The 21,996-nt window shown below is 47.9% G+C and overlaps 1 protein-coding gene across 4 annotated transcripts in view; it reads left to right on the forward strand.

Moving 5' to 3' along the window:
- Window positions 1-21,996, forward strand: part of Elapor1 (endosome-lysosome associated apoptosis and autophagy regulator 1) — an 81,327-nt gene that overhangs the window by 52,158 nt on the left and 7,173 nt on the right. For all 4 annotated transcript variants that reach the window (XM_021631722.2, XM_021631721.2, XM_060392888.1 and 1 more), the window contains 14 exons: window positions 1,601-1,748; window positions 2,267-2,347; window positions 2,854-2,959; window positions 3,099-3,248; window positions 10,044-10,132; window positions 11,665-11,842; window positions 12,371-12,499; window positions 13,059-13,149; window positions 15,505-15,610; window positions 15,849-15,986; window positions 17,586-17,849; window positions 19,856-20,029; window positions 21,169-21,349; window positions 21,640-21,736. In XM_021631722.2, the coding sequence (XP_021487397.1) occupies window positions 1,601-1,748; window positions 2,267-2,347; window positions 2,854-2,959; window positions 3,099-3,248; window positions 10,044-10,132; window positions 11,665-11,842; window positions 12,371-12,499; window positions 13,059-13,149; window positions 15,505-15,610; window positions 15,849-15,986; window positions 17,586-17,849; window positions 19,856-20,029; window positions 21,169-21,349; window positions 21,640-21,736 (1,932 nt within the window). The remainder of the gene's footprint in view (window positions 1-1,600; window positions 1,749-2,266; window positions 2,348-2,853; window positions 2,960-3,098; window positions 3,249-10,043; window positions 10,133-11,664; window positions 11,843-12,370; window positions 12,500-13,058; window positions 13,150-15,504; window positions 15,611-15,848; window positions 15,987-17,585; window positions 17,850-19,855; window positions 20,030-21,168; window positions 21,350-21,639; window positions 21,737-21,996) is intronic.

The raw sequence follows: 21,996 nt of genomic DNA on the forward strand, positions 1-21,996 counted from the left end.
GAATTATGGAAAGAAACAGACAGCACTCAGGGCATTCTTGTAGAAGCAGATAAAGTCAAGGGAGACTTTTTTTTTTGACAGGTGTCACTATGTATCCCTGGCTGACTTGGAACTCATTGTGTCAAGCAGTATGGCCTTGAATTCACAAAGCTCCACCTGCCTCTGCCTCTGAAGTACTGGAATTAAAGGTGTGCACAGCCATGCTTGACACAGGATGACTTCTCAACATCTATTTATCTGTCTGTCTGTCTGATTATTGTTTATTATAAGATTGGAGGAAGAATTAAATAGGAGGAGGAAGAAATGTGTTGGAGGATGAGGGCAAGGCCAGGCGTAGAGGAAGTTTGGCATAGGAACTGAGAGGAAACCCTATAGGTTTGCTATATAAAGTGTAGGTAAGAATGTGCATGTGTCCCAAGAGCAACATGGAGTCATCTCAAAGGTTTAGAGCACTGAAGCGGTTTGCTCATGTTTTTCTTCTGAACGTTACCAATCGTAGTGTGGCAAGGGATTGGAGGAAGCAGAGCCAGACACAAAATGAATTTAAAGGCTATTCAGGAGATAGTGTGGTGGGGAATGAGTGGGAGCCATTGGGCCAGGTGGATAGGGTGAACCTAAACAGACAAGACAAGACTGAACATCTCTGGTTCTCCTGCCATCCCTTTCTGATAAAAGCAGTATACATGTAGCATTGTAAAGTGTGTGTTTCTGGAAAAACAAGTGGGATTAGACTGGACGAAGTTCTGAGTTCTCAAGGATGCGTTCATTTATGGGTTCTGACAACATTGGGGCGGAGCAGGTCTGAACTTGAATCCCAGGCTTGTCACTTAAAGTCTTCATGATATTGGTCAAGGTACTCTCCAAGCCTCAGTTTTCTCATCTATTCAATAGCTCTTCCTCTTATTGATGAACATAAATCCTGAATATGAAGCACGTAGTTCGATAGCTAATTGATGGAAAGCTTTACCTGCCATCTACCTCCAGTCCAGTTTTACGAAGCATGGAGGCACACCCAAGCATCTTTTTCTTGTTGACAGAGTTTCTTTGTGTGGCCAGGGCTGTCCTAGAACTAGCTCTGTAGACCAGGCTGGCCTCAAACTCACAGATATCCACCTGCCTCTGCCTGCCAAGTGCTGGAATTAAGGGTGTGCATCACCACCACCCAACCAAGACAACTCTTAAAGCACTTAATTGGAGGAATTGCTTAGTCCACGGATAACGTGATGGGAAGCAGACAGGCACAGCACTGGACCAGTGGCCAGGAGCTTTACATTCTGATCGGAAGGCGGGGGAGGGGGGGGCTGGGACTAGCCTGGCATGGGCTTTTGAAACCTTTAAGCTCACCCCTCCAACAAAGCCACAGCTCCTAATCCTTCCAAAACAGTTCTGCTAACCTGGGCCCAAGCATTTAAATATATGAGTCTCTGGGGGCCATGCTTATTCAAACTACCACAAGGTCCAAGCTTCAGCATCTGACTCCTAAGTCTGGCATTCCCCAGACTTAGGAGTCTCCTAACAGGAGAACATGGAACCCAACACATAGCACAAAGCCTTGTGAGAGGCACTGTTGCCATAGCGCTTGGTCCTTCTTCCTTCACAGGTCCAAGTGGGTTCCCCGGGGAGACTACATCGCCTCCAACACAGATGAATGCACAGCCACACTGATGTATGCCGTCAACCTAAAGCAGTCTGGCACGGTTAACTTTGAATACTACTACCCGGACTCCAGCATCATCTTTGAGTTTTTTGTAAGCTTTTAGCTGGGAGGGATGGAAGGAGGGGAGAAAGGGTGGAGGGGAAGGTCCAGACTCCCTGAGGCTCAGATTCATTTGTAAGGATCGATCACAAGTGTAGCCATGTTTGGGAGTTTTTTTGGGTTTTTTTTTGTTTTTTGTTTTTTGTTTTTTGTTTGTTTGTTTGTTTTTTACGGGTTTTCCCTCTAGAGAAAACTGTGAGCAAAATGAGCTGAGGCCTGGAGAGCTGAAGAGAAAAGCCTGAGGTGGGGAGGACAGAGCCTGTGAAATTCCTAAATGTTTCATCCTGTTCAGGCTTGTTATGACATGCAAGTGGCAGAGCTGCAAATTTGTTCTCTGAGGTCAATGTTCAGACATTGCTGTATGTAGCTTGTGTGTTCTCGGTTTGGTCCTGGAGGGGACTGGCTGCTCCTCTCCAGGGAGAACGGTGTTGTAGAGCATCACCCAGTGTGGATCGAGGCCCTCATTTCCTCAGGAGCTGAGCCTCTCCTCCCAAACCCCTTCTGCTTCAGGTCCAGAATGACCAGTGCCAGCCCAATGCTGATGACTCCAGGTGGATGAAAACTACGGAGAAAGGATGGGAATTCCACAGCGTGAGTATCACACCGGCTGTCCCTGTCCCCAGGGTTCCCAGAGGAGGGGCCAAGGGCCCTCAAGGACGGCTTCTGCTCCAGTGCCCGTGAATGGGGGGAGTCTGAGGTGTGTAAGATGCAGTGATTCCTCACCTCATGGCTGCTGCATCAGCTCAGTTTGCCCCTGTGGCTTCATCCCAGAAGCCAGAGCTTTCCAGCTTTGCGATGCATTTCCTGGAAAACCAGGGAAGAATGAGCAAATGGCACTCTCCCTTACTGCCAGTCCCTTCTGGTCCTGTTATGATCTCTCCATAAGAGATGCTTGTAGTCTATATGATGCAGAGATCATACATGGAGGATCAGGGAAGCATGGGAGAGGGTTAGAAAGACAAAGCTTCAGAAGGCGGAGCTGAAGAAGATGAAGAAAAAGGTCAGGATAGACTCTGCCTATTCAGCAGAGGACCAATGAGGCAAGATAGCAATGCCGGTCTTTGTGATGAATTAACAGCGACTTCATGTCTTTTTAGGTGGAGCTAAATAGAGGCAATAACGTCCTCTATTGGAGAACCACAGCTTTCTCAGTGTGGTCCAAAGTGTCCAAGCCTGTGCTTGTTAGAAACATCGCCATAACAGGTACAGAGAGTGGGCTTGGATCTGGGGTCTGCTGCTGGCTGCCAGGACTCTTGGCTTCTAGGGGAGAGCAGGCACTGGTGCCCAGGGCCCTGATGTTTGGGCTCAAGCTTTCACTTTCTCTACCATTCTTTCTCCCTAGGGGTGGCCTACACCTCAGAGTGTTTTCCCTGCAAGCCCGGCACCTACGCCTCCAAGCAGGGCTCCCCTTTCTGCAAGCTTTGTCCAGCCAACTCTTACTCAAATAAAGGAGAAACCTCTTGTCATCCATGTGATGCTGACAAATACTCAGGTACTATTTTTGAGGGCAGGGTATGGGGAAAGGAGTGAGGTACCACTGAACGCACAAAAGAAACCAGGAGACCCATCCTATTGGCCCACTGAAGACAGTAATTCTTTGTTGTTGTTTGTTGGTTTGCTTCCTGGCTTTAACCTCAGTATGTAGCAGAGGCACAGAGGCTGGCTTTCGATTTCTTTCCTTTTTTGTTTTTGTTTTTGTTTTTGTTTTTTTAGACAAGGTCATACTGTGTAGCCCCAACTGCTTGACACTTGATCTGTAGACCACACTGGCCTTGAACACACAGAGATCCACCTGCATCTGGCTCCTGAGTGCAGGAATTAAAAGGTGTGTGCCACCAGGCCCAGCTTGACTTTGCATGTCTGCTCCCTCTGTCTTTACCTTCCAAGTGCTGAGATTATAGGCAAATGCCACCATGCCTAATAGTTTAAAAAAATCACCATACTTAATCTATAAAAACCAAGAGACTGTATTGACAAGCACAAACTTTTCAGTTTTTTGATGACAAATAGTAATTACTTATGTATTGATGAACCAGCCTGCCTCCATTTTGGGTTTGAAGAACCTCTTATAATGGAGACATACTAGGTTCTTTCCTGTTTGTGGTTAAATCTCTGCTTCTTGAAGACTAGGCTATCCTCCCACCTGTAACCTTAACTACAAATGGCTCTGTTCTTGCCTGTTCCAGGAAATGCAGCCATGTCTTTATTTCAAAAAGTTGTTCTGACCACCTTGAAATCCTCATCTTGCTCTTGTCCAGTGCTGACCCCTGACTTAGGGAGAGGCAGCCCGTGTACACAAAATTTTTTTAAACGCTGGTTTTGATTAATTTGGCCATGATCATTTGGGAAAGTGGTCTTTCTCCTTAAATCTTTGGGGATAACAGTATGTGTGAGATAAAATGTGATATTTCAATACATGCCTACCTTGAATGATCAAATCAGGCTACCAGCATAACCATCTTGACAACACAGGCTGAAAAAAGGAGTTAGGATCTTTCACCAGTCTAAGTAGAATCCACTGGACAAAGCAGGCTTTTTTACTTCCTTTCTTGCTTGCTGCTTTTTTTTTTTTTTTTTCTTTTTTTACTTCTTTCTTTCTTTCTGAGACAAGTCTCACTGCTCTACAGGAAACTGGAGAGAAACTCCCAACATTCTCATTTGAAAAACTGGACCTGGGGCTGGAGAGATGGCTCAGTGGCTAAAAGTGTGTACTGATCTAACAGATGACCTGACTTAGTTTCCTCAGATCCCACGGCACCCACAGCTCACACCTGCCTCTGATTCCAGCTCTGGGGGATCTGACACACCACTCTTCTGTTCTCCACGGCCACTGCACTCACATGCACAAACTCAAGCCACAAACATACACACACACACACACACACACACACACAAGACCTGGTCATAGAGCACTGGTATAAGGGAGGTCATGTCTCCAGAGTTCTGCTCAGAGAGCCCAGAGATGGATACCAGGTCTAGAAGCCAGAGCACACTGTGAAACAAGCCAGAAGGGAGAGAGATCTGGTCTTCCCTTTCCTGCTAGGAACCCTTATCATGCCTTTTCTTTCCTTTCTTTTACAGGAACATGTACAAACCCAGCACAGGGCCCATTTGTATAGACCTGTGCACACCCAAACCTCCCCCCCCAGTAGTCGAATATTCCTATATTGCACAGGTGTTAAGTAAGATGTGTGCTTGCTAACCCAGGACCAGCCATTGACCTGGGGCTGGCTGGCTTCTCCCCTCCTAATACAAAAGGCCCATTTTCCTACACAGATCCTGCCAAACATGCGTAGTTTTTCAGCCAGACAAGAAAGTTTAGATCTGGGAGGAAGTATCTAGCCAAACGTCTGAATTCCTGTTTTTCCACTTTCGTTCTTAGTCTTCTTTCCTGCCCCACCTCTATCAATGGCGGCCTTTGTTGGCCTATCTTTGTTGGCTCCATTTCGAACTCAGCAATTGTGCAAGGGTTTGAACGACAAGGTAGTTGTAGAAAAACTGTATTTTGGGTCAATGCTATATAAACTGATTTCTATCCAAGAGTTGTCATGAAGTTATTAACCAAGGAGCTAAATTCTTAGGGCTCATCTTCCGCCAGCAGTCTCTCTGTCTGCCCCCTGTGCCTACCTCATCAACTGGCAGGACAAAGAAGGTCACGTTTATTGGAGTGAAAGTCTTTCAAGGAGAGGGGCTGGGAAAGATGCAAAGAGAGCCCAGCATGGAAACAGTGATGGAAGAGCAGTTCACACACACATAAACCTTGAGTGCCTGCAAGGACTGGCCTTCGTGCTGCAGCCAGTCAGCGCCTGAGAAATCTGCCAACATGAACACACAAATTCAGTAACTCTGCACAGGGATCGGGCTAGGAAAGCTGAGTGTAGCAGGCAGTGGAGGCAGAAGAAGAGACGTGGCTGATCTTCCCTGGGAAAGGAGGCGAGCCTTCACTAGCTGAGATCTTACAGGATGAATCTGCAGTTTCCCCGGGGGTGAGATATGTGGGGTGGAAACAGTAGAAGCCGAACTAGAAAGCTCATGGAGCAATTTGGCATGATTGCTCAGATCAAACCTCTTGTGCCATGTTAAACACCAGCAGTCCGTCTCCTAACAGAGGTGCATAAGGTTCAAGAGCAGGGCCTCCAGAACACCCTCCTCAGGCTCAGAGCTCTCACTCACTCGCTAGCTGTGACACCTAGGACACGTTGTTTGCCCAAGCTGCAGTTTCAATAGACCTTAGTGGAAGCTTGAGAAGCAGCTGTGCCTCCATGTCTCTCTCTAAAACAGAAGCGAATTATCCTGGTTACATCACCGCGTCAGCGTGGGGACTGGCTAAGACAGGAAAGGATCTAGAAATAGGCCTGGTGTTTTGTGATTGCTTTTTGTTTGTTTTGGTTTTCAAGATGGGGTTTCTCTGTGTAGCCCTGGCTATCCTGGAACTCAGTCTGTAGACCAGGCTGGTCTCGAACTCACGGAGACCCCCTGCCCCTGACTCCTGAGTGCTGTGTAATTGCTGCTTTAAGAAATGTTTCTCCTAGTGCTGGGGATGGAACCCAGACCTTGCACATGCTAAGGCATACTGAGCTTCAGCTCTAGTCTAAGCCCTAATTATTTTTTATTATAATTCTTTCTTTCTTTCTTTCTTTCTTTCTTTCTTTCTTTCTTTCTTTCTTTCTTTAGTGTGTGTGTGGGCTCATGCATGCCATAGCACACATGTGGAGGTCAGAGAACAAGAAGAGGTCAATCCTCCCCTACAATATGGATCCCAGGGATCAGACTCAGGTTGTCAGATTTGGTGGCCAGGACCTTCCCCCACTGAGCCATCCTGCCTGCCTTACAACCCCAGGCATTAATTTTATTAATTCACTTTTCATGAAGGCCTGTCCAGATCCCCTCTCACAGTGTGCAAATGTTCGCAGTAGAGCTTAGGATAATGGGTCGCTTGTACAGACGTTTACACTCCGTACAACATGACCTCATCTCTTAGGCGGGGCATGGTGTGGGAGTGAGCTATCCACGTTCAAATGAAAGATAATCTCAGAGAGGCCAAAGGGCTTGCCAAGAGTCTGAGCTGCTGGAAGCTGTGCCTATATGTGCACTGGGGGCCTGTGTCTGAGGAAAGGTTTTCCTTTGATAAAATGGGTCCAGAGAGGACACTGGACTAGAACTGGTGGAGGATAATGGCAGGAGATGGGAGGAACCTAGGGCCCTGAGATAAATGCCTTCATACATTTTTCCCAGGAGCAATCCTCCTCGAGCCACGTTCAGTCCCTCGCCCTACCAAACACCTAGGTGACTTTTCCACACTCCGACTAGCACCTATCTTAAACTAACCCTTGGTTTAAACCCGAGCCAGGAAAGTGAGGTCTGTGTCTACGTTGGAGTTAATCATTTATTAAAGCCATTTTCACAGTGGTCTGTGTGTAAACAGCTGGACCATTTCTGCTAAAACCTAGACCTAGGGTTTCAGGGTTAAGCAAATGTTTAAGCAGCAGAACAAAGCTCTCTGTGCCAAATACACCTTCTGTCTTGGCAACTTGTGCTCGCTCGGCCCTGAGAACTGGCATGTGTTCAGCACCTTCCCCCAAATCTCTCCTGGCCAAGTCAGTCAACATCGAAAGCCCCTGGATCCCTCTCAGCTCCTGCTTGTTTACCAAATAAATGAGCTGAGAAGATCCCAGCTGTTTCCCGACACTTCCTTCCCTCTTGCCCAGCCTAATAAGACAGGGACAGAAGAGACGGGGAGGTTTTTCAGAGACTTGTTGGCATTGTAAGGATCCAACAGGGAAGTCATCTGGGAAAAGGAAGGGACCAGGAGAGATGTAAATGCCTCCCTAGAACGGAGGGGAGGAGACACTTAATCTATTAAATCTCCAGGACAGTTCTCAAATAAAAAGAATGTGCATGCTTGCAGGCAATAATAGCAACTGCCATTTCTTTTGTTTCTTAAAAAAAGATTTATTGTTTACTTGTCCGTGAGTGTGTGTGTGTATTTTGTGGATGTTATCTACACCTACATGTAAGTTCCCAAGGAGGCCAGGAGAGAGCACGGATCCCCTGTAGCTGTTATGCACTGCCCAGTGTGGGTGGATCTGAACTCTAGTCCCCCGAAAGAACAGCAGATGCTCTTAACTGCGGAGCCATTTCTTCAGCCCCGTTACTGCCATTTTGAGAATATGTACGTGGGGTGGGCCAGGCATGTGCTGGCTCTGGCAACATAGACAGTATTACTCCTGCTCCTTGGATGAGAGAGCAGAGAGAGGTTAAGTAACTTCCCCAATGACACACTACCGACTCAGGACCCAAACCTACATCTGCCTAGCTCGAGTCTCTTTCAGTGACATCACACTGCCTATCAGGTGATGAACGGAAGGAGATATTGCCTCTCCCCTAGTAAATGTTTAGGGACAGAAGTAGTGGACGCAGCAGGTATGGGCATTACGATGCGATTTTGTGTGTGCATGCGTGTGTGTGTGTGTGTGTGTGTGTGTGTTCATATATGTGTGGGGGCAGGTGAATGTGTACACCTACATATAGAGACCCAAGGTGTGACACTGGAGTCCTCCTCTGCTTTCCACCTAGTGCACCTAGTACAGGCTATCTCAATTGAACCCAGACATCACTCACTCAGTCTAGCTGCCTAGCTTGCTCAGGGGATCCCCTCTGTCTGTCTTAGAGCTGGAGTTACAGGTGGGCACTTACACCCACCTGACATTTGACAGGTTTTGGGGATCAGATCTCCAGTCCTGATGCTTGTGTGGTAAGCCCTTTAACCACCGAACCATCTGCCCACATCAGGCGTTTTTTTATTCTCTAGAAAGAAAATCCTATGGGAAATTTTAAAATTTAAATTTGCATGGGTTATAGATATTTTTCTTGGTAAAAGAAATAGTTTTTTTTCCTTTAGAAAAAAAAAACTTTTCACACAATATATTTTGATCATATTCTTTTCCCTTTCCAGTCTTTTTTTCTTACATTTTTCAAAAAAGATTTATTTTGGCTTTTGAGACATCTGTAGCCCTGGCTCCCTGGAACTCACTGTGTAAACCAGGCTAGACTTGAACCCACAGAAATTGGTCTGCCTCTGCCTCCTGAGTGCTGGGATTAAAGGCGTGCACTGTCACACCCTTTATATGTGTGTGCATGGTGGCATACGCTTGTCTTCCTAGCACCTAAGGCATTAAGACTGGGAGTTCCAGGCTAGCATGGGCTACAGTGTGGGCTGTGGTTGTCTCTAAAATCAAAACAAAATGAAAACGTGAAACCCATTGCTTTAAGGTGGATTTGTTGGAATAGTTTGTATATAAAGGTTTATGGTATTGAAGCAACTTTGTCATTATATGGGGAACACAAAAAGCCTGATAAAATGGTTAAGGGTATGGGTTCAGTGGTAAAATATGCCTGGCACGCTGGGGTCTAGTCCTATAAGCTAATAGCATTTCTCAGTAAGTTAGGGCAACAGTCCCCGGCAGAATTCATTTGTGTAGGGCAGTCTCATGGAGAAGGGAAAGTGACAGACGGTCTTCTTCATGCTTGTCACATGGTAAGAGAATGCTCAGACAAGGTGTTAGGATAAATGGAGACGGCACAAAGGCTAAGGACACTGGCTTCTCTTGCAGAGATTCCAGGTTTGAGTCCCAGAACCCACATGGTGGCTCACTACCATCTGTAACCCCACTTCTAGGGATCCAACACCCTCTTCTGGCCTCCTTGAGGATCAGGCACACTTGGGGAGTACAGACATACATGCATGAAGGCAAAACACACCCTTACAGATATTAAAAAAAAAAATAGGGTTAAGACAAACTATTCCTTGGTGGTACAGGCCTATAATCCCAGCACTCTGGAGGCAGAGGCGAGGGAATCTCTGAGTTCCAGGCCAGCCTGGTCTATGGAGCAAGTTCCAGGACAGCCAAGGCTACACAGAGAAATCCTGTCTGGAAAAGCAACCAACAAACGAACAAACAAAACAAGACAAAATTATAAAAGGCCTAGCTAGGCATGGTGGCTCAAACCTGTAATCCTAGCCCTCCAAGAGGCTGAAGCAGGAGACCTGCTTCAAGTTTGAGGCTAGCCTCGACTGCACAGTGAGTCAGCCCATCTCAAAAAAATAAATAAATAAAAATAAAAAACCAGAAAAAGGCAAACAAATGAAAACAGAAAGCAAATACTTTCTGGAAGTTTGTGTGGTGACACACCCATGGGCTTGCAGTTACTGGTCACTAGCCAGTGGCTAAGAGCCCTGCCCTCTTCCGTAACTTGAAATATTTTCTTTCTCACTTTGGTCATTTAGAAAAAGGATCTTCCACCTGCAAAGTGCGCCCAGCCTGCACAGACAAGGATTATTTCTATACTCACACAGCCTGTGACGCTAACGGAGAGGTGGGTAGCACGCTTGGAGCCCCTCTTCCCCGCTCTTTAGGCTTGACCACTGTTCAGGCTCCAGTGGCCAGTGAAAGCCATTGGAGACACCCCCACCGGCCTGCATGGTGAGCCCTGGCTAGCCAGGGGCCGAAGGACATGGCTTCATTCATGCTTAGGTCAGGCACACCTTTTGCCTGTGTGTTCTCAGTCAGTATCGACACATTCTCTTCTTTCAAACCCACTTCATTTTCTTTTGCTCAGTTTCTCCCGTTTGCTCAGTTTCTCCCTTGGCCTCACCTGCCCATCCGTGCCTGCTGCCTTCCAAAGAGATATTCAGTCTCATGCGCTAGGTGAGATCAGAGCAAATCTCTTCCTACCTCCAAGTCTCTGGAAAATGGCCTAACTCAGTGTTTCTCAGCATGTGGGTCATGACCCCTTTCACAGGGTCGCCTAAGACCATTAGAAAACACAGATATTCACATTGCGATCCATAACAGTAGCAAAATTATAGATATGAGGCAGCAATGGAACTAATTTTATGGTTGGGGGTCCCCACAACATGAGGAACTGGGTTAAAGGGGTGCAGCATTAGGAAGGTTAGACCCACCGGCCTAACTGGTTTTGGTTCCCACTGTTTCTTTCCAGCTCCCAACCACACTAGACCTGCCTCAGGAAACAGCCTTTCCATTGTGGTCTGCCTTCTCTGGGCTGACAAACAACGCTCACTCGCGTGAACTGATGTGTCAGGGCTAGGGATCAGAGACAACTGAACTGCACCTCTGTTCTCGAAGAGCTCACGAGGATAGCAGGGAAGCTGAAGAGGAGAAAGGGGGTCCTGGCATTAGGGCAGTGAAGGTGATGGGTAAGGCCTGGGAAAGTCCCAAAGAGCAGAACAGGTTTGGGGAGGCAGAGAAATAGCCTTCATGAAAAGACTATTCAACAGTAGACAAATAGAGGATTTGGGGAGAGGTTTCAGAGTCTTACTATGTAGACAAAGCTGGCCTAGAGTTTACAGAGATCCACCTGCCTCCGCTTCCTGAGCACTGGGATTAAAGTTGTGCACTACCATGCTCAGCTAATAAAAAACTTTTTTTTTTTTTTGAAAGAGTTCACAATCTTTTTTGAAAACTGGTTACGCATTGGCGCTATCACAGAATCCTCATTAGACACACCCTTACTCCTCTGATCAGTGTTACATACATTGCTGTCTACAAACATGTGACCAGAATAGAATTCTCTACTTTTTCTGGAGTTTTCATTCTGGTCCCAATCTCTGGTATCCTCCAGTGTGTCCTTGTTAGGGTCTAAAACAGTAGTTCTCAATCTTCCTAATGCTACAACCCTTTAATACAGTTCTCAGTTCCCAACCACAAAATTATCTCATTGCTACTTCATAAATGTACTTTTGCTACTGTTATGAATCTTACTGTAAATATCTGGTGTGCAAGATATCTGATATGCCACCCCCAAAGGGGTCTTGACCCAAAGGTTGAGAACCACCGGGCTAAATTCCGTATGTGCTGAATCTTGCTTAACTTATTTTTTTGCAGACACAGCTCATGTACAAATGGGCCATGCCAAAAATCTGTGGTGAGGACCTCAACGGGGCAGTGAAGCTGCCGGCCTCCGGGGTGAAGACCCGCTGCCCACCCTGTAACCCAGGCTTCTTTAAAACCAGCAACAGCACCTGTGAGCCCTGCCCGTACGGCTCCTACTCCAATGGCTCCGGTAACAGCCTGCTGCCGTTTCCTGTATATCCTCTCCATCCTAATACTGGCCGTTGGGTAGGCCACGGGGAATGCCCAGAGTAGCTGGCCGAATGGGCTCTTTCCATCCACTAAAGGCAGTGAAGGACAGGCCAGTTCTGGGGACTAGACTCAGGGGCCCGTAGGTCAGGGTCAGATTCAGCGACTGTCCTGCCTTCCTCCTCTAAGTTAAGCTGCGTGAAGGAGCCAGGGTGTGGGGGATTGCGTACCCGCTAATACGAATGCCTTTGATGATGACACGGGAATCAAAGTGAAGATCGATGAGTAAGATTAAAAGCTAAATCGAAGTGACTGTTTTGATAAGCAAGGACAGTTGGCGTACTGGTCAGCGTGTCTAGTTTGAACGTGTTAAATATGGCTCGAGTCCCTCCCCCCCCCATAACTTCGTGCCACAGCATCACCCCATCCGCGGCTTAGCTGCCGCTCGTCTGTCTGGCTCGGACTGTGGCCGTAAGGTTCCTCCTGGCTAACGGAGCTTGGCCTCTCCTAGATTGCACCCACTGCCCGGCAGGAACGGAGCCTGCAGTGGGATTTGAGTACAAGTGGTGGAACACGCTCCCCTCCAACATGGAAACTACTGTCCTCAGCGGGATCAACTTTGAATACAAGGGCCTGACAGGTGACTGCCTCTCCCACCTCACCTCACCCTCTGCCGCGCCCCCCCCCCCCCCCCCCCGTGCTCCCACAGGGAGCCATCCATTCCCTTGAGAGTCCTCCTGCTCCCAGCACACGTGCTGCCAAGGCTTAGTTTCAGAGACAGAAACAGAGCTAGGAAACACACGGACAGGCCAGTCTCGGTGGCTCATGCCAGTCATTCAGGAAGCCAAGGCAGGAGCATTACCGCGAGTATGAGGCAATAGTGGGTCCCAGGCTGGCCTCGGTGTGAAATCCTTCTCAAAACAACAAAAATATTAAAAAAGAAAACAAAAGGAGTCGAGGCAGAAGGATTGCCACAAGATCTGGTCAGCCTGGCCCACAGAGTGAGATCTTGTCTAAAAAGAGAAAGAAAGGGGTTGGGGGAGAAAGGGAGAAAGAGGGAGGATGGTAGATAGGAAGAAAGGACATCAGTAAGGTAGTTGCCGGATAAGCACCTGGTCCGGATGCCTCTAGAGTGCCATCCAGGACCCATCCAGTGCCCAACGCCTGAGGGCGTTAATCCTTTTCCTCTCCCTTTCCAGGCTGGGAGGTGGCCGGTGACCACATTTATACAGCTGTTGGAGCCTCAGACAACGACTTCATGATTCTCACCCTGGTTGTGCCTGGATTTAGGTGAGGAATGCTAGGCCAGCGGAAGCCCAAGCCAGTGTGGCCCCATCCAAATCCCACGTACTTGAGAATGTGACAGAGGAGTTGTGCCTGAGTCGAGTTTCACCCGGGCACCCATCCAGAACAGTGGCGCACACGTAATGGGCCGGGTTAACGGCCGTTTTCTTAGTTACCGCCAGTGGCCGTTAATGCTTTTTAAATTCATTTTTATTTTGTATGTGTCAGAGTATTTGCCTGCATGTATGTATGTGCCCCATGAGAGGCCGGAAGCGGACACTGGGTGCCCTAGAGCTGGAGTGAGCCACCCACCATACGGAAATCGAACCCCAGGCCTCTGCAAGAGTGGCCAGTGTCCTCAGTCGCTGGGCAGTCTCTCCAGAGCCCCACCCCCATCCCCACCCCACGGTGGTTAATTTTGAACGTCAACTTGATGAGATTTGGAATCACCTGGGAGACGTATCTCTAGGAGACATGTCAGGATGGGCATTTGCAGGGAAGCTTAACCAAGGAGGGAAGAACTATCCTGGACGCGGGTTGGGGTCCTGGACTGAATGAAAAGGAGAAGGTGAATGGCGAATGGGGTGCCAGCATTTGCGTGCGTCTCTGCTTCCTGACTCTGGATGCACTGGGCCAACTCATGATCCACCTGCCATGCTTCCCCAACATGTGGACTGTATCCCCTCGAACCCTGAGCCAGAATAAACACTCCCTCCCTTCAGCTCTTTTTGTCTAAGCGATGAGAAAATTAACTCATATACCGCCCATGCTGTGTTGGCTTACCTCGCTCCTCTCACTGATGGGCCACTTGAATCCTTCCTCCCCACAATAGCCGAGGGAGTTTTACAGATTTAAAAATGGTGTCACAGTGTCCTTTTTCAGTTCATTTTTTATGCATTTATTTATTAGATTTATTTCTTTCACTTTGTGTATATGAATGTTTTTACATGGGCGTGTGTATCCAACTTGTGTGTGCCTATTATATCCCCTGGAACTGGGACTATGCATGGTTGTAAGCCACCATATAGGTGCTGGGAATTGAACTTGGGTCTTCTGCAAGGGCTTTAAACCACTAAGCCATCTCTCCAGGCCATGTATAGTTCCTATTTTACTTGAAGCAAGACGATTGAGCAGGATTGTTCTTACTGCATTTTATAAAACACATTCACATTTGATATCAATGAGAGATAAAGAAGAAAGTTATCACTTCCATTTCTTTTTGTGGTTTGGTTTGGTTTTGATTTTTTGAGACAGGGTTTCTCTGTGCAGCCTTGGCTGCCTGGACTTGTTTCGTAGACCAGGCTGGCCTTGATGCCGGGGCCAGCCGGGCTGAGTCGAACGATTTTTGAGTTGGGTGTGAGGATTAAAATTAATAAAATAAACACACTGCACACAGGAAACTTTTTAAAGGTCCAGACTTGACAGCTTTTGCAAAAGGCAGACTGCTGCAGCAAGCAGCAAGTCTCAAGTGCTGCCTCATCCTCTGCCTCCAGCCTTCTGACCACTTTATTTTTTGAGGAGTTTTTTTTTTTTTTTGTCAGTCAAACATCTCAGAACAATAGGTTAATTTGCACAAGGAGCCAGAGGAAGAGGTGTAACCCTCACCAAGCTATCCCACCTGTTGTCACAAACAAAAGGAGATGGACTTGCAAGTTCTCCTCTGCCATTAGTAAAGGCCTGCTAAAAACCATCTCCCCGCCGAGATTTAAATAACAAAGCAGGCTGCTGAGTCACGGCTTCCGACACCTTGAACTCAAAGAGAAGTGCCTGCCTCTGCCTCCCTGAGTTCTGGGATTACAGGACTGTACCACCACACCTGGCTCAATTCCATTTCTTAGCTGAGGGAGCTACACACTGACCAGGTCAAGGTCATATAGCTTGGGTGGCATAATTGAACTCAGTTCCCAATCTTTCCAACAAACTCCTAACCCTGTGTCGTAGTTAGGGTTTCATTTCTGTGAAGAGACACCATTGACCAAGGCATCTGTTTCAAAGGCAAACATTTAATTGGGGCTGGCTTACAGTTTCAAAAGTTTAGTCCATTCAAGCATGACCTCTTGAAGGCATAGTGCTGGAGGAGCTGAGAGTTCTAGATCTTGATCCACAGGAATTCTGCACTGGACAGAGCTTAAGCCTAGGAGACCTCAATGCCCACCCCACTCCAACAGGCCTACTCCAACAAGGCCACACCTCCTAGGAGTACCACTGCCTGTACGCCAAGCATTCAGACACATGAGTCTATGGGAGCCAGACCTATTCAAACCACCACATCCCCCAAACCCTCAGCTGACCCTTTCTGCTACCCAGACTCTTCGAATAGCACCCCTTGGCCTCTGAGATGATTTAACCTATGTCTCGCAGACCTCCACAGTCAGTGATGGCAGACACAGAGAACAAAGAGGTGGCGAGGATCACATTTGTCTTTGAGACCATCTGTTCTGTGAACTGTGAACTCTACTTCATGGTGGTAAGTTTCTTCCCTCAGCCAGATGCGGGGGCTTCTGTGGGAGGGCTGGCCCAGCCTGCGCCAACAGTAAGGCGGTACCATGGACACCCCTCATGGTGATTCCACAGAGCAAGGAGCCAGAGTGACCACCAGGGACTCCATAGCACTTAACACGGGTCTGGCTGGTGTGCTAGCCCACAGGACAGCGCTTGCTTCATGGAGCCATCATGCCTTCCTCCTTTGTCTATCCTGTGCCCAGGGCATGAATTCCAGGACCAATACTCCAGTGGAGACTTGGAAAGGCACCAAAGGCAAACAGTCCTATACCTACACCATCGAGGAGAACGCCACCGTGAGCTTCACCTGGGCCTTCCAGAGGACCACGCTCCACGAAACAGTGAGTTCCTCTCTGTCAGGTGCAGCCTGAGAGCGCAGGAGGATTCCCGGTGTGCGCTTGTGTGTGTGCTTCTGAGTCCACAATCCAGAAGCCCAGCAGAATGCTTAGTGTTGCCCTCTGAGAGTGTCTGGCCTTTTCTAAATGACTCCCAGGGAAGACGACATTGGGTACCTTCAGTCTTCTGTCCTTCCTTGCAGTCTTCACCATGAGCGAAGCCAGACCTGTGGCTATATTTTTTTAGAATAATCACTCTGCCTTTTTGGTTTTGAGACAGGGTCTTGGTACCTTACCCAGGCTGACCTGGAACTTGTAATCCTCCTGCCTTAGCTTTCCCAGAGATACTTATTTTCTTAACTCAAAGTAATATAGATGTGTTGCAGAAAACAAGATCGGCCTGAGCTATAAAGTAGACCCTATCTCAAACAAACAAAATCACTCATAATCCCGTTACCCAGAGATAACCCAGTTATTATCTTGGAGAGTGCACACTCTCTTCCCTTCTCTCTCTCGTGTGTCTCTCCATTCTGCATGCATAAGGTGCTCTCAATCCCCGCTCCTCGTTCTCTGGTTTTTTAGCGACAGGGTCCAGGCTGACTGCCTTCCCCGTTGAGGCCCTCCCGCCTCTGCCTCCTGAGTGTTGAGATTATTAGGTTGTGACCACACCCAGCCCTAGTCTTTCTTTTTAAGCACATGTTTTTTTTTCCTTTTATGAAGACCCCCTCTCCATATATTAGAATCTCCTATAAATTTCCCATAATGCATAACTTTTTAAAAATTATTTATTTATTATGTATACAGTGTTCTGCCTGCAGGCCAGAAGAGGCACCAGATCTCATTATAGATTGTTGTGAGCCACCATGTGGGTGCTGAGAATCAAACTCAGGACCTCTGGGAAAGCAGCCAGCGCTCTTAACTCAGAGCCATCTTTCTAGCCCCCAATGCACAACATTTTTACATGGAACTTAAAAAGGGTTAGTCTTATTAATGACACAAAATACACCTTAAAAACCATTATTCTTTTTTAAATTAAGCCCGCTATTTGTGTACTTATTTATTTACTTAATTTGTTTGTTTGAGACTGGGTTTCTCTGTGTAGTCCTGGCTGTCCTGGAACTTGCCTTGTAGACCAGGAACCACCACGAAAAAAGTGAGAAAGTTGCTTCTAGTGACTCAGTAGAAACTCTTGCCATGCGAGCCCGAGGACCTGTGTTTGATCTTTAGTACCCATGTAAAAACCAGGACATGAGACAGTTCAGGGAGAGACCATGTCTCAAAAAAAACAAGGTGGAGAGTGGTAAAAAAATATGCCTGATGTCTGCTTCTAGCTCCCACATGCACGCTGACATAAGTTTGTGCCTGTTCTTCCAGAGGTCCTGAGTTCAATTCCCAGCAGCCACGTGGTGGCTCACAACCATATAATGTGATCTGATCCCTTTTTCTGGTGTGCAGGTGTACATGCAGATATATATAAATTAAATAAATAAATATTTTTTTAAAAAGCAAATGTTTGTAAGAAACAATTATACCGTGCTCTGCCCTTCCTATGGGTGCTGCTGCTTCAGGCCTCTTCTTTCTCTGCTTATCTTTCCTCATCTCCAGGGCAGAAAGTATACTAACGATGTTGCCAAGATCTACTCCATCAATGTCACCAACGTCATGGGGGGTGTGGCCTCCTACTGTCGTCCCTGTGCCCTAGAAGCCTCTGATTTGGGCTCCTCCTGCACCTCTTGTCCTGCTGGCCATTACATCAACCGGGATTCTGGAACCTGCCACCTCTGCCCGCCTAACACCATCCTGAAAGCTCACCAGCCCTATGGGGCACAGGCCTGTGTCCCTTGTGGTCCAGGGACCAAGAACAACAAGGTACCAGCAGTCTGCCAAGCTTGCATGGGTGCTGGGTCCCAGATGGGGTTATCGAGGGGCTGATACCCACCCCTTTCCCGCCCTTGGGTTGTTGTGGAGGACACCAGCCAGGTGGGGACTGTGGGTGTGAGCTCTTAGCAGCACGTAGCACGTCTCGTCTTCCCTCCGTGGTAGGCAAGTCTCATCCTCAGTTGGTGGAGATTAGTGACCCTGTGGTCCAGAGGTTTGGTATCTGTGCAGAGACCTGGAGGGAAGCAATAGTGGGGCCTGTGGCTCAAATTCAACCTGATAGCATAGGAATCTAACCTCCTCTGTTTGGGGAAGGTGAGTCAAGCTTTGTTGGGACTTACAATTAATTGGCATTGCTTCCCTCCATCCAATGGCTTCTCAGCTCTTGATAGAAAGATCTAGTATCAACACAGTGCTGCTGCTCCCATGCAGTTTCACGTCCAGTACAAGCCAGGCATGGCAGCACACATCAGTAATCCCAGTACCTGGGAGGCAGAGGAGAGAGAGTCAGCCACTCACGCTTATTTTTATCTACACAGCAAGTTTGAGGCCAGCTTAGAACTCACTAGACCCTGTCTCAAAAAAAGCCAAAATCCTAAACAAGACAAAACCTCAAACAAAGCACCTTTGAATAAAGGGTCTTAGATAGTCACTGACACTTATATTCAGTCTGTATTTTACTGGTCATACCAGATAGACATCTCTCAGACTTCACTCATTTCTTTAAATATATTTATTTGTGAGACTGGGCCCCCTGAAGTCCAGATTGACCTCAAACACTATGTAGTTCTGAGGGCGACCTCAAATTCTAGAACATCTTGCCCTATTTATCTGCAAAGTAAGTATGTTCATTCGTTCTAAGAGCCCCTCCCCCTAGGAGTCTTTAGGGCAGTGGTTCTCAACCTGTGGGTCGGGACTCCCATGTGGGAGTAATGTATCAGATTATCCTGCATATCAGTGTAAAACAACGCTTTAGAAAGAGAAGGTTGAGGGGCTGGAGAGACAACTCAGCCATTAAGAGCACTGTCTGTTCTTTCAGAGGTTCTGAGTTCAATTCCCAGTAGCCACATGGTGGCTCACAACCATCTATACTGGGATCCGATGCCCTCTTCTGGTGTGCAGGTGTATATGCAGATAGAGCACTCATAAGTAAAATATAAATAAATAAATAAACAAATAAATAAATCTTGGGCTGGAGGGATGGCTTAGAGGTTAAAAGCACTTACTGTTCTTCCAGAGGTCCTGAGTTCAATTCCCAGCAACCACATTTTGGCTCATAACCATCTATAATGAGATTTAATGCCTTCTGCTGTGTATTGTACAATGTATAGTATATGTAATAAATGAAGAAAAGGAGGAGGAAGAAGAAAAGAAAACCTTGTCCATAGGCCACTTGAGCAGCTCTAGGTTTGACTTATACCACCATTAAAAACAAAATCAGACAGATTCTCCAGTGAATATCTGGGAACCCAGGAACTTCAGAGTTCCACTGTGGAATATGTGTGCCACAGTAAATCACAGGTTTATGCAAATACTTTGAGACAATAGAACATTTAACAGACATGAACGAAAATTGCATCAAACATACTGGAACAGGAATCGTTGGGTACGTGATTAATGCAAGAGTGGCATCAGCCCAAGGTTGAGTGGACAGTTGCTGGACAGACGTCCTTGTAAAAGTCCTCTGTGTATATATAGGGGCGTCCTAACAGGAGTCTGCACACTGGTAGTTCTGTCAGAGTCTTTCATGATAGGCACCGCAGGCAATTGTATACAAACCCTCCTTCCGGCACGTTCATCTTACACCTGCCACTAACTGATGACAAGGAGGGTCCTATCAGCATCCTGCCCCTTTCAATGTCCGCCTCAGCCTTTCTTCCTCCTCTTTCATTTCATTTAGGCTGGAGCAGGGGGGCGGGGGAGGGGGCGGTCTGCTACACTCCACTGCAGCTCCCAGGCCCTTGGACCGCCTGCTGAGCCGGTCCTTCTCCCCGCAGATCCACTCTCTCTGTTACAATGACTGCACGTTCTCCCGAAACACTCCCACCAGAGTTTTCAACTACAACTTCTCAGCTCTGGCAGGCACTGTCTCTCTGACAGGAGCTCCAAGCTTCACTTCAAAAGGGCTGAAGTACTTCCATCATTTCACCCTGAGTCTCTGTGGAAACCAGGTAAGCTGTGCAAGCTAGGAGCGTGAGAACTGAAAAGCAGATTTAGAGGCCATGGATGAGCACAGGAGAAAGAACACAGAGTCCCAGAGGCAGCTGGGGAATGAAAGGAGCGAAGAGGTTTAGATACTTGTAGCCCAGTCTCAGGCAGGGAGTTGGGAGAGGTAATGGGGAGGGATCTGGGGGTGCTGTGCCTTTTTATTCCTGCTTCAGCCTCCCAAGAACAAGCTATACCTATATCTCCCTGGTTAGCCATGGTGAGGTTATTAAAGACTGGAGGAGGCAGGCTTCGCGCACAGAAGCAATCCCAGCCCTCAGAAGGTTGAGGCAGGAGGATCTGGAATTCAAGGCCAGGCTATGCAGAGCAACTGTCTACACCCCACCCCACCCCAAAAAAAGCAAAGCCTGGAGGAGAAGCAAATCTCCTCTCTTTTGCTCTTTCACAAAACAGGAGAGGTTCAGAGTACGGCTGGCAGGGTTTAGGGGTTTAGCGGGCATAAAGGCCCATCGGATTCATTCCCCTAGAACCTCCGCCCCCTCCAAAACATCATCACAGACACAGATGTAACCATTATAAGTCCTTCAGTACCTAGCAATCCCACCTATTGGGGGCGGGGATGAGACAGCGTGATCATTAGTTCTATGTCTGACTGGGCGCAAAATCTCATCCAAAAAAAAAAAAAAAAAACTGCAGGAGATGCGATCGCTCTTAGATGTCCACCCTCAAGGATTTGGGGTCTGTTTGGACCTGTGGGAGTCTCTGCCCAGACAGTGCTTCCAAGACTGCACAGCACAACACCAAGGCAGACAAGAAGGGAACATGAGTCATCCCCGATGTTCTAGTAAAGGTTACTGGCTTCAGTCTAGGGGACGGGCCCAGATACAGAAGGGCCCTTGACCGGTTGCTTAGAACTACAAAACAACTGCTACCGGCACAGTATAGGTGACCCTAGGGAAACAAAATGCTGGGGACTTCTGGAGACCGTGACATATCTTTACCTTCTCCAGCCCAACCCCTGCCTTCAATCTGCAACACATGATAGGAAAGCTTAACTTTCCTATCATGTGAAAGAAAAAGTTCCTCTGTTCCCTTTTGGGACTCTTCTGTGACCCTTTGCTTTCTTCCATACCTTCCTTACCAGGGGAAAAAAATGTCTGTGTGCACAGACAATGTCACTGACCTCCGCATCCCTGACGGCGAGGCTGGTTTCTCCAAGTCAATCACAGCCTACATCTGCCAGGTGGTCATCATCCCCTCGGAGGTGACGGGCTACAAGGCTGGGGTGTCCTCACAGCCAGTCAGTCTGGCGGACCGACTTATTGGTAAGTAATCCAGTTGCCCTAGGATTGCTTGAGTGTGTATGTCTCTGTGTGTGGAGGCTGATGGGCCGGAAGGTACGTGGCCCCATGCAAGGGGCCCAACCTCCTGACCTCTGTTTTCAGTACCCTTCCAAATGCCCCCGGCATCGCTGTCAAGCCTTGGGTTCGCTTTTGCGTGAGCCGCCCGGTGACACAGTGGAATGAGGGCTGGTGGCTGACAGGCCTCGGAAGCACCGAGGTGGTCGGCAGCCAGGGCCGGGATCGGGAACTAACCGGGAGCTCTGGTTGGACAGGGGTGTCGACAGACGCGGCTTTGGATGGAATCGTCTCCCCAGCTGAACTCTTTCACCCAGACCCCACGGGGATCCCGGATGTGGTCTTCTTTTTTAGGTGAGGAGGAGAGACCCAGGCGGAAGCAAGTGAAACCTTGGACTCTCCCACAAAAATTGCACCCCTCCCTCTTACCCATCTCCTGCTTGTCAAGCCTGAGCCTGTGTGAGGTCTAGGGCTAACCAGTCATCGGAGTAAATGCTGGCTGTGAACTTGACCTGAGCTTTTTGCATAGTACTGAGGACAGCAAACAGCAGGGTGGGAAGAAATATGGAGACTGCCACTGCCCTCAGGGGGGGGGGGGGTCCCCAGTATGTGCT

This window comes from Meriones unguiculatus, chromosome 10, assembly GCF_030254825.1.
Source record: "Meriones unguiculatus strain TT.TT164.6M chromosome 10, Bangor_MerUng_6.1, whole genome shotgun sequence".
NCBI lineage: Eukaryota > Metazoa > Chordata > Mammalia > Rodentia > Muridae > Meriones > Meriones unguiculatus.